The 13,857-nt window shown below is 33.0% G+C and overlaps 1 protein-coding gene across 1 annotated transcript in view; it reads left to right on the top strand.

Moving 5' to 3' along the window:
• The window catches only part of LOC143042950 (uncharacterized), a 91,534-nt gene that overhangs the window by 23,215 nt on the left and 54,462 nt on the right, over positions 1-13,857 (top strand). Inside the window, exon 3 of the mRNA XM_076215454.1 lies at positions 6,735-7,041. Coding sequence (XP_076071569.1) covers positions 6,735-7,041 — 307 coding nt within the window. The remainder of the gene's footprint in view (positions 1-6,734; positions 7,042-13,857) is intronic.

Raw genomic sequence — 13,857 nt, 5'->3', positions numbered from 1 at the left:
TTGTATGTCTATATTTTATATTATATTAAGCTCTTAGACCCGAACCAGCTGAAAAATAATTAAAATTGAAACAAAAGTATAATGAAACGACAGTACATTGAAATTAATATTATTAAAGCTAAAAAGCTAATAAATGCACCTTTTTTTCTATATCATTCATATATTCAATTTGTATATCTTTAATTTCTTAAATCTATTTTTTTTCTTTTATTATTAACATTCTAAATTCTTTTTATATTATTATAATTCTTTAATGTATCAATATGGTTACTACTTGTTGTCGTTTTTCTTCAGGTGCAATAATTTAGTAAAAATAAGTACATGATATCAAACATGTTGTTTTAAAAATGAGTTATTAAATTTATTATTTTAGATAGCTGACTGGAGACCATTTAACTTAATGTGAGACCTCTAAATCAATGTTGGAGTATACAACCTAGAATACTAAAACTTTTTTTTTCATAATTTATTTTTTCATAATTTTTCTGAGTTAACATTTGAAGCATTTTAAAATAGTCATACTTTTGATCTGAGTTAACTATTTGAAATATCATTCCAGTCAGCTAAGAGGTATTTTTGAAAAATTAATTCTGTTTTGTTTTTATGTTTGTGTATGTGTTGCTTTGTTTAAATGTAATATATTGTACCTTGTTTTGTGGAGAGGGCTTACATAGGCTATGCCTGTTGCCCAATCCAATTCAATTTATTTGAATAAAATATTGTTTAAACTAATGTTCACCTGTACTGTCAATGTTCACCATTACTGTCATTGTTCACCATTACTGTCATTGTTCACCATTACTATCATTACTCACCGTTACTATCATTACTCTACATTACTGTCATTACTCACCAATACTGTCATTTCTCACAATTAATGTCATTACTCACCATTTCTGTAATTACTCACCATTACTGTTATTACTCACCATTACTGTCATTTCTCACAATTACTGTCATTGCTTATAATAACTGTCATTGATCACCATTACTGTCATTACTCACCATGACTGTCATAACCACCATTACTGAAATTACCCACATTATTGACATTACTCACCATTACTGTCATATCTCACCATTACGGTTATTGTTTACCATAACTGTCATTGATTACCATTACTGTCATTACTCACCATTACTGTCATTACTTACAATTACTGTCATTACTCACTATTACTGTCACCACTCACCATAACTGACATTTCTCATCATTACTGTCATCACTCACTATGACTGATATTTCTCACCTTTACCGTCATTGTTTACCATAACTTTCATTACTCACCATGACTGTCATCACTCACTTTTACTGACATTTCTCACCATTACGGTCACTGATTACCATAACTGTCATTGATTACTATTACTGTCATTAGTCGCCATTACTGTCATCACTCACCATTACTGACATTTCTCACCATAACGGTCAGTATTTACCATAACTGTCATTACTCATCATTATTGACATTACTCACCATTACTGTCATATCTCAACATCACGGTCATTGTTTACCATAACTGTTATTGATTACCATTACTGGCATTACTCACCATTACTGTCATTTCTGTCATTACTCATTATTACTGTCATTACTGATCATTACTATCATTTTCACCATAACTGTCATTGATTACCATTACTGTCATTACTCACCATTACTGACATTTCTCACCATTACTGTCAATGTTTTCCATAACTGTCATTTATTACCATAACTTTCACTACTTACCATTACTGACATTTCTCACCATTACTGTCATTGTTTATTATTACTGTCAGTGTTCACCATTACTAAAATTGTTCACTATAACTGTCATTGTTCACTATTACTGCCGTTGTTCACTGTAACTGTCATTGTTCACTATTACTGCCATTGTTCACTATAACTGTCATTGCTTACCATTAGTGTCATTGATCACCATTACTGTCGGTTGTGTTCACCATAACTGCCAATGATCACCATTACTGTCACTACTTACCATTACTCACCATTACTGACATTTCTCACCATTACTGTCATTGATCATCATTACTGTCATTGTTTATTATTACTGTCAGTGTTCACCATTACTGCCATTGTTCACTATAACTGTCATTGTTCACTATTACTGCCATTGTTCAATATAACTGTCATTGCTTACCATTAGTGTCATTGATCACCATTACTGTCATATCTCACCATTACGGTTATTGTTTACCATAACTGTCATTGATTCTATTACTGTCATAACTTACAATTACTGTTATTACTGTCATTACTCACTATTACTGTCATCACTCACCATAACTGACATTTCTCATCATTACTGTCATCACTCACTATGACTGATATTTCTCACCTTTACCGTCATTGTTTACCATAACTGTCATTACTCACCATTACTGTCATCACTCACCTTTACTGACATTTCTCACCATTACGGTCACTGATTACCATAGCTGTCATTGATTACTATTACTGTCATTAGTCGCCATTACTGTCATCACTCACCATTACTGACATTTCTCACCATTACGGTCAGTATTTACCATAACTGTCATTACTCATCATTATTGACATTACTCACCATTACTGTCATATCTCAACATCACGGTCATTGTTTACCATAACTGTTATTGATTACCATTACTGTCATTACTCACCATTACTGTCATTTCTGTCATTACTCATTATTACTGTCATTACTGATCATTACTATCATTTTCACCATAACTGTCATTGATTACCATTACTGTCATTACTCACCATAACTGTCATTACTCACCATTACTGACATTTCTTACCATTACTGTCAATCTTTTCCATAACTGTCATCTATTACCATAACTGTCACTACTTACCATTACTGACATTTCTCACCATTACTGTCATTGTTTATTATTACTGTCAGTGTTCACCATTACTGACATTGTTCACTATAACTGTCATTGCTTACCATTAGTGTCATTGATCACCATTACTGTCAGTTGTGTTCATCATAACTGCCAATGATCACCATTACTGTCACTACTTACCATTACTCACCATTACTGACATTTGTCACCATTACTGTCATTGATCATCATTACTGTCATTGTTTATTATTACTGTCAGTGTTCACCATTACTGCCATTGTTCACTATAACTGTCATTGCTTACCATTAGTGTCATTGATCACCATTACTGTCAGTTGTGTTCATCATAACTGCCAATGATCACCATTACTGTCACTATTTACCATTACTCACCATTACTGACATTTGTCACCATTACTGTCATTGATCATCATTACTGTCATTGTTTATTATTACTGTCAGTGTTCACTATTACTGCCATTGTTCACTATAACTGTCATTGCTTCCCATTAGTGTGATTGATCACCATTACTGTCAGTTGTGTTCACCATTACTGTCATTGATCATCATTACTGTCATTGTTTATTATTACTGTCATTGTTCACCATTACTGCCATTGTTTACCACAACTGTCAGTGTTCATTATTACTATCATTCTTCATTATTACTGTCAATGTTCACCTGTACTGTCTTTGTTCACCATTACTGTCATTGTTCACCATTACTATCATTACTCACCGTTACTAGCATTACTCAACATTACAGTCATTACTCACCAATACTGTCATTTCTCACAATTAATGTCATTACTCACCATTTCTGTTATTACTCACCATTACTGTTATTACTCACCATTACTGTCACGTCTCACAATTACTGTCATTGCTTATAATAACTGTGATTGATCACCATTACTGTCATTTCTCACAATTAATGTCATTACTCACCAATTCTGTAATTACTCATTTACTGTTATTACTCACCTTTACTGTCATTGCTTATAATAACTGTCATTGATCACCATTACTGTCATTACTCACCATGACTGTCATAACCACCATTACTGAAATTACCCACATTATTGACATTACTCACCATTACTGTCATATCTCACCATTACGGTTATTGTTTACCATAACTGTCATTACTTACAATTACTGTCATTACTCACTATTACTGTCACCACTCACCATAACTGACATTTCTCATCATTACTGTCATCACTCACTATGACTGATATTTCTCACCTTTACCGTCATTGTTTACAATAACTGTCATTACTCACCATTACTGTCATCACTCACCTTCACTGACATTTCTCACCATTACGGTCACTGATTACCATAACTGTCATTGACTACCATTACTGTCATTAGTCGACATTACTGTCATCACTCACCATTACTGACATTTCTCACCATTACGGTCAGTATTTACCATAACTGCCATAACTCATCATTATTGACATTACTCACCATTACTGTCATATCTCAACATCACGGTCATTGTTTACCATAACTGTTATTGATTACCATTACTGTCATTACTCACCATTACTGTCATTTCTGTCATTACTCATTATTACTGTCATTACTGATCATTACTATCATTTTCACCATAACTGTCATTGATTACCATTGCTGTCATTACTCACCATTACTGTCATTACTCACCATTACTGACATTTCTCACCATTACTGTCAATGTTTTCCATAACTGTCATTTATTACGATAACTGTCACTACTTACCATTACTGACATTTCTCATCATTACTGTCATTGTTTATTATTACTGTCAGTGTTCACCATTACTGCCATTGTTCACTATAACTGTCATTGTTCACTATTACTGGCATTGTTCACTGTAACTGTCATTGTTCACTATTACTGCCATTGTTCACTATAACTGTCATTGCTTACCATTAGTGTCATTGATCACCATTACTGTCAGTTGTGTTCACCATAACTGCCAATGATCACCATTACTGTCACTACTTACCATTACTCACCATTACTGTCATTGATTACCATTACTGTCATTACTCACCATCACTGTCATTACTGTCATTACTCACTATTACTGTCATCACTCACCATAACTGACATTTCTCACCATTACTGACTTTTCTCATCAATACTGTCATCACTCACAATGACTGACATTTCTCACCATTACCGTCATTGTGTATCATAACTGTCATTACTCATAATAACTGTCATTACTCACCTTTACTGACATTTCTCACCATTACGGTCACTGATTACCATAACTGTCATTGACTACCATTACTGTCATTAGTCGACATTACTGTCATCACTCACCATTACTGACATTTCTCACCATTACGGTCAGTATTTACCATAACTGTCATTACTCATCATTATTGACATTACTCACCATTACTGTCATATCTCAACATCACGGTTATTGTTTACCATAACTGTCATTGATTACCATTACTGTCATTACTCACCATTACTGTCATTTCTGTCATTACTCATTATTACTGTCATTACTGATCATTACTATCATTTTCACCATAACTGTCATTGATTACCATTGCTGTCATTACTCACCATTACTGTCATTACTCACCATTACTGTCATTTCTGTCATTACTCATTATTACTGTCATTACTGATCATTTCTATCATTTTCACCATAACTGTCATTGATTACCATTACTGTCATTACTCACCATTACTGACATTACTCACCATTACTGTCATTACTCACCATTACTGGCATTACTCACCATTACTCATTATTACTGTCATTACTCATTATTACTGTCATTACTGATCATTACTATCATTTTCACCATAACTGTCATTGATTACCATTACTGTCATTACTCACCATTACTGTCATTTCTGTCATTACTCATTATTACTGTCATTACTGATCATTTCTATCATTTTCACCATAACTGTCATTGATTACCATTACTGTCATTACTCACCATTACTGTCATTACTCACCATTACTGTCATTACTCACCATTACTGGCATTACTCATTATTACTGTCATTACTCATTATTACTGTCATTACTGATCATTACTATCATTTTCACCATAACTGTCATTGATTACCATTACTGTCATTACTTACCATTACTGTCATTACTCACTATTACTGTTAATTTTTTCCATAACTGTCATTTATTACCATAACTGTGATTTATTACCATTACTCACAATTACTGACATTTATCACCATTACTGTCATTGATCATCATTACTGTCAGTGTTCACCATTACTGCCATTGTTCACTATAACTGTCATTGTTCACTATTACTGCCATTGTTCACTGTAACTGTCATTGTTCACTATTACTGCCATTGTTCACTATAACTGTCATTGCTTACCATTAGTGTCATTGATCACCATTCCTGTCAGTTGTATTCACCATAACTGCCAATGATCAGCATTACTGTCAGTGTTCACCATTTGTGTAAATGAAAGTGAGAAGATAAAAAGAACATAAATATGAGTATCTTTACGAACAGAATCTAAATTTCTGATAAAGTATTCCATTATATTTGAGTTTTTTGCATAACCCAATCAAATGACAAACTTCGTAAATAAAATATTACAAAGAAGATATGTAGGATTATATCAAGTGATAGCAGGTTAAAAAAATAGAAAAAGATCTCCAACAATAGGAAAACTCTATTAAATCATCCGATTTCGTGGAGTTAATTACAGAAGGAAATTCACTTAAAAAAATATCAACGATGTGAGTTTACTAACAACAGTCCCTGACATAAAGTCACTATGATTCAGCTAAAAAATCAAAAAAAGGTTTCAGTATGCAATATTTTATTGAAAAAGAAACCAAAGTATATTCTTATGCTAAATCAAAACTTAATACATTTTTTTTCTTTGATAGACAATTCAGGGAATGGTCAATGGTAGATTCTGGGTGCTTGTTTTGTGCTGCTATAGATATAGGTACTACATATACAGGTGTTGCATTTAGTTCTAAGGATGATTTAACAAGGGAGCGACCTTCGATTTCAACAATTACCTGGCCTGGATCAAAACTTAAAGCACCTACTGCCGTTTTACTAGATTCCAATCAGGAATTTGTAGCGTTTGGATATGAGGCTGAGAATATGTACTCTGAATTAGTTGCTGATGAAGTACATGAGGAATATTATTATTTTCATAGATTTAAGATGCTTCTTCATGACAGGGTGAGTATCAAGTTTGAAAACTTAAGATTTAAGATAGATCAGTGTCTTTTTCTGAGGATCGCTTTTGGGCATGATGCACAAATATTTTATCTTATTTACAAAGTATCATTCACATTACAACATAATACATGTATATATGTAACAGCGTTTTCTAAATTGAGGCATTTTGTAATATGACTAAAATTCAAACCGCGCTGAATACGTCCATTATTCATTTTTCATTATTCAAAATTCAATAATGAATAATGAAATAGTTCACTATTCACTATTCAATGTTAAGGAATGAATAATAAAAAATGAAATAGTTTATGTTTCATTATTCAAGTTGAAGGGGTGAAAAGTGAAAAAAAAAAAAAAAAAAATTGACTGTGACACTATAGCTATATCCCGTATTTGTAAATTCGTCCTTTTGGTGTTATCTAATAAATATTTAAAATGATATCAGAAAAAATAAATAAAAACACTCTTTAGATTTTAATTAGATTTATTTATCTTGTTTCCAAGTTTCGGATTATAACCCAGTGGGTTTTCCTAACTATTTTTAACAGAAATTCCTTGAATCAATGTACGGACGACCTGAATACCAAAACATAAATGTCAAAATTGAAATACTCTACGAGGTTTTTTTGGAAAGATTAGAACTTGTTCTAAATCTTTACTTAGGCACCAGCCTCCCTAAGAACAGGACAGGTTAGCTACTGTTACTAAATGTATTCACACTGAAATATAGTTCCCTATGGTTCTGATATATGTGCACATAATACACATATAAACTGAAAAAACTGGGTATATTATTGGAGCAGTTCATTCAAGAATGTATGTCATTAAGGTGTGTTGATGTGCAGGCTTTTAAAAAACATTTTGATTAGGTAACTGGGTATTGATTCAACTAGTATGATTGACAACTGTCATTATCACTAAACAATCAGAGACAAGGTGAACCTTTAATTACAATGCCCCACCTCCTAAACTGCCAATCAAATTGACCACATTACCTATCAACCTCAGTCTTACATAATTATACAGACCACTCAATATAATTCTTAATACACAAGTATTTGACCTCATAATTGAATACACTAATGTGTATATTAGATGTTTGATATTTATAAGGATGATAGATTTGTTTATTGCCAATTACTTTTGATCTACATTACATAAAGTGATTCTGTAAATTATATCTGAAAGATAAATGATTAATGGATTAACAAGATCTTAAAAAAATGAAATATGAATATAAATATGAATAAATAAAAGGTATTCAAGTAAGGCCTATAATTTACTTGATAAATTTCCAATAATCATCTGTAATTAATCAACAATTAAATTAGTACACTTTTTTTTTTATCAGGAATTGGCTTGAAACAGTTTAAAAATTTTAAAACTTTTAATCATAACAAACCAATGTTTATTAGTTTATTTCCCATCAATCATTATGTCTATTTTAGTCATTTGAATTTTTATTAGAATTGAATACATATGTTTGCAATCAAGAAAGAATCCATATTTCAATAAGATAAGTTTTTTAATTGGTTACGTTGAAAAAGTACATTTTCAATGACCTGTGTTGAAAAATACTTTAAAAATTGATCAAAAGGCACTCTAAAACTTTTAATCTTCAATGCCCTATAACCTCTGTTTCAACTTATAAAATGCCCCATAACAACATTTTTCAATTTTGTTTGTTGACACTTTAAAGTTTTAAGCTGTTGGTCCAGATTTATGTCTTACAAGGATAGTTGGTAACATTTACTAGAAGAATTTTTGCATTTTTTTGTTTTTTTGAAACATGTTCAGAACCGGCAACATAATTTCGATAAGATATAAACTGCAGTTTAAATAAAATTGTGCAAATTAAGAGACCCATATTATTTAATTTGAGCTCATTTTATCTTCATACTGGAAAAGCAAGTTTCCTTCTTAAGACCTGCTGTAAATGAAATTTTCAGCAATAGTGCTTTATAAATGTTCATTTTTCCCCACCATACCTAATATGAAATAATTCAAACTACTCTTCTAATCTTTCCATGAGTGATTTCCATCACTTTGATTTTAAATTTTCAATGGACCCTTGCTATTCTTCATACTTTATTTATAGATATAACAAGTCGATTGTGCAGCAATGACCATGAGGGGTTACGAAGGACCTAAATGCCAAAATACGCGTGAAAATTAAGAAATAGTCAATTTTGATAATGAAATGAATATTTTGAATAATGGACTGGAATGCTGCGACCCTTTAGCGCCTCATTATAGATATACCTTATTCCTCATCCGAAAGCTTATCAAGAGAGGAACAAAAGGTATATAGTCAATATGTTCCGCAACGCATATAAGAGAAGTAACGAAGGACCTAAATATCGAAATACGCATGAACATTAAGAAATAGCTTATTTTGAATAATTGAATGGACTGCTTCAACCCGTCAGTGTAACACAACACATGGTTATTCGGAACAGCAGTTTATTCAAGCCGGTCTGGACCAGTGTCCATAACGGACGGTTTCCTCCTCATACAGTAAAATACATAAGTATATATACAGAATATAAACAGTGCCAAGGTTTCTATTAATTTGACCATTATAGTTTTAATTCTAAAGATACAGGGATGAATATCTATTAAGTTGACTCTAATTGACATGTTTTGGTCAACCTGGAAATTGATGTTTGAAGAATACACATATGTCTCCAGTGTTTTAACTAATTGTTATTGCAACATGTCACCACCTGGTCTGCATGTAAACATGTTATATGCAACGTAGCGGTCAATTGAACAATCTTTTACAAGGTCATGATTTTCTTAATAGATATTCCCCTGTATTTATTTTATTCGATTTAATAAACATTTTGAGAATATATAATCATAAATCTGAATATATATTTATATATCTTTTAAGCCAATCATATTGTCATAATCCTCCCTTTCTTAAGAAATATAATTTTATATTTTAGTTAAAATCGGTGACAATATGAATGCTTGCAAATTTCCCTAAAAACAACGAAAAAATATTCATAAAGAAAATCATTTCCAAAGTTCATACAACATCTAAATGTTCAGCAATGTATAGTTCATACAATTCTTGCGTGAATAACTTAGGCCGTGTTCACATTGACCTAAACTCGGTGTTGTGTAAGTGTAACTCACACGTAAACTAAACAAAATTACGTTCCCATTGATAAAACTCAATGTTTACATGTAGTGTAAATCATGTTTTGTCTACATGCAGTCGATACTCGATGTAGGCCTTGTGTAGATTAAGTGTACACAAAACTAGGCATTTAAATCATTAGTTTCGCCGTTTATATTTAAGGAAAATACGATGTTTGAATAGTCAAAACTTGATATATTTATTTGGGTTATTTTTTTTTTTTTTTAAACTTAACGTAGCTTTATTAAGACATTATCAAGACTCAAAGCAGCATCATTGCCGAACACATAAATTATTTGAAAATTAAGGTCTTTCCGAATCGACACAGAAATATTTGCCACAGGTCTTTACTCAAACAACGATTCACTCATAAACATATGCATTACTTAAAAAGTGTGAGGTAAAGGTATTGTTTATCTAGTATCTCGGATCCGTTAAATTACACTTAAAACTAAAAAAAAAAAAAAAACCATTACCCCCTTCCTTTGCTAAATACTCCTTGGAGAAGAAATGCCATTTGAAACACAGAAAAGATAGAAATTTAGTGATCCCTAATATATCAACCCTTCCTCTTCGTCTGTAAACACACTGCTACAGCCTACGTTTTCTAATGCTTAATTGAGACATCTTTAGTATCTTTAAACTACTGCAAATCATCAAAATGGCTTTCATAAAGAAGCAACCAATTAACTTCAAAAAGAAGGGGGCGTATTTTGTTTATTTATCTGAGTCAGAAATTTTCCCGCGCAAACGCTTATTCAATTTATTTTTTCGATGCTGGTATTCAATTTTTTTTTCAACAATTAACACTATTATATATGGGGAAACTCTTGAATCAGAATATTTTTGTATCTTCTGTAGTACCAAAATTTGTTTTTATCCAATTGGGGTTCGGAATATCCCCCCTCCCCCCGATTTGAAGTCAAATGATCGTTCCCTTACTGCCAGAAAAGTTTTGCATTCAGTTCTACGGGATAAACATTTAAATGACACCGAGTTTACAAGTGTGAACAAATCTTATGTACAGGTAATTAAACAAGGTGTATAGATGTGAACAAATTTAATGTGAAACCAATGTCCAGTACATTAAACTAATTGTAAACATGTTTCCTGTACACGGAGTTTGGTGTGAACACGGCCTTAGTTGTTAAAGTTCTATCATAAAAGCAACAGTAGTATACCGCTGTTCAAACTCATAAATCCATGGACAAAAAACAAAATCGGGGTAACAAACTAAAACCAAGGGAAACGCATTAAATATAAGAGGAGAACAACGACACAACACTAAAATGTAACACACACAGAAACGGACCAAGCATCAGACAAAATCCTACGAGGATAACAAATATAACATCAAAACCAAATACATGAATTTGGGATAGACAAGTACCGTGACACGTCTTATCGCAATGTGAATTTACACTCAAAAATAAGAGAAAACAAACGACGCAACGTTAAAATGTAACACACACAGCAACGAACAATAGTATAACAATGGCCATATTCCTGACTTGGTACAGGACATTTTTAAAGGAAGAAATGGTGGGTTGAACCTGGTTTTGTGGCATGCCAAACCTCGCACTTTATTGGCAATGTTAAATATAACACCCCTCGTAACATCAAATATTGGAACGTCTTAAATCTAGAAAAAGGCACAACCATCAACTGCGAAACCGTCTTCATAACCCCGACTCCAGTGAACTGCTCATCTGATCGTCGTTGTCAACTCCACCAATCCGTTTGTTTATCGTCATTTAGAAGTACTGCAATTACTCCGACATTCATTGATATACTCCGACCTGCATGTGATCCACCATCAGTCGTTGATAACTCCGACCTGCATGTGATCCACCATCCGTCGTTGATAACTCCGACCTGCATGTGATCCACCATCCGTAGTTGATAACTCCGACCTGCATGTGATCCACCATCCGTCGTTGATAACTCCAACCTGCATGTGATCCACCATACGTGGTTGATAATTCCGACCTGCATGTGATCCACCAGCCGTCGTTGATAACTCCGACCTGCATGTGATCCACCATCCGTCGTTGATAACTCCGACCTGCATGTGATCCACCATCCGTCGTTGATAACTCCGACCTGCATGTGATCCACCATTCGTCGTTGATAACTCCAACGTGTATGTGATCCACCATACGTGATTGATAACTCTGACCTGCATGTGATCCACCAGCCGTCGTTGATAACTCCGACCTGCATGTGATACACCATCCGTCGTTGATAACTCCGACCTGCATGTGATCCACCATCCGTTGTTGATAACTCCGACCTGCATGTGATTCACCATCAGTCTTTGATATTACTCCTAACTGACCTAGCTTACCTACTCTGTTGATTCAGAGTCCCTGACTAGGTTGCTCAGTTATCATTGGCTGAAACAATTCAGGCAAATCTACCTATGATGTTGTAGAACGATTCCCTCTACCTATATAAAGTTATGTGATCGTATAGTTTTATGTACATCTAAACGTCTGCGTTGTGTCCAAAATCAAAGTCAATATCCATTCCTGGATAATGGTTCTTAGTGGCTGGTTCTAGTAATGGTGCCCAAGCTATTTTAACATCTCTTGAGGTAGTACCATCGCCCTCAACATTAGTTGACACCATTTGATCGCCACCAAGGTATCGTGTGACTATTTGAACCTCTTTATTTCTTAATTCACTTGGCTAAACACCTTATCTTAAACTTTTGAATATATTAATAGAAAATACCTTTTTAATGTATAGCAACAAAATAAATTAATGCATTTACTAAATTTGATAGTTTAAAGTCGTCCTCAAGTTCTAACTGCTTTAATTTGAAAAAAAAATTAACGATATATGTTATCTATTTAAAATAAGAGCAAAATAAAATAAACTCTAAAATGTTATACAAAAATTCAGAAAACTATTTCCCTCGGAAGGACTAAAAATTGTTTTAATAAGGTTTGACATTCAACCAACACTTTCCTTCCTTTTTCATTAACACAGCTGTGATTCAGAGATTACTGATGTTAATAGAATTTCTAAAGAATCAACAATTTTTCAGCGATCGATCTGAAGCGAGAATTAGAATGATTAATCAAGACAAAATTATTTCATATACACATATATTTATTTAAACACAATCATCACGAAGCCTACGATTACGTCGTGTGAGTCGTGCATTTTATTAAGATAACAAGCAATCATCACGAAGCCTACGTCTACGTCGTGTGAGTCGTGCATTTTATTAAGATAACAAGCAATCATCACGAAGCCTACGTCTACGTCGTGTGAGTCGTGCATTTTATTAAGATAACAAGCAATCATCACGAAGCCTACGTCTACGTCGTGTGAGTCGTGCATTTTATTAAGATAACAAGCAATCATCACGAAGCCTACGTCTACGTCGTGTGAGTCGTGCATTTTATTAAGATAACAAGCAATCATCACGAAGCCTACGTCTACGTCGTGTGAGTCGTGCATTTTATTAAGATAACAAGCAATTTTTGAGAGAAAGTTAAACATTAATTGATCTTTCTTTCAGACTTATGAATTTTCGTTTATTTTTCTTTGGTATTTTGATTTTATCAACAGGCATGTCTTGGGTACTTTCTAAATTATATCTATCAGAACTATTATCATTTGTCATATCACTTAAACCGGAAGTTATAGATGACCTT

This window comes from Mytilus galloprovincialis, chromosome 8 (assembly GCF_965363235.1).
Source record: "Mytilus galloprovincialis chromosome 8, xbMytGall1.hap1.1, whole genome shotgun sequence".
Taxonomy (NCBI): Eukaryota; Metazoa; Mollusca; class Bivalvia; order Mytilida; family Mytilidae; genus Mytilus; species Mytilus galloprovincialis.
The sequence above is the reverse complement of the archived record's forward strand: the minus strand, read 5'-3'. Positions and strand labels throughout refer to the sequence as shown.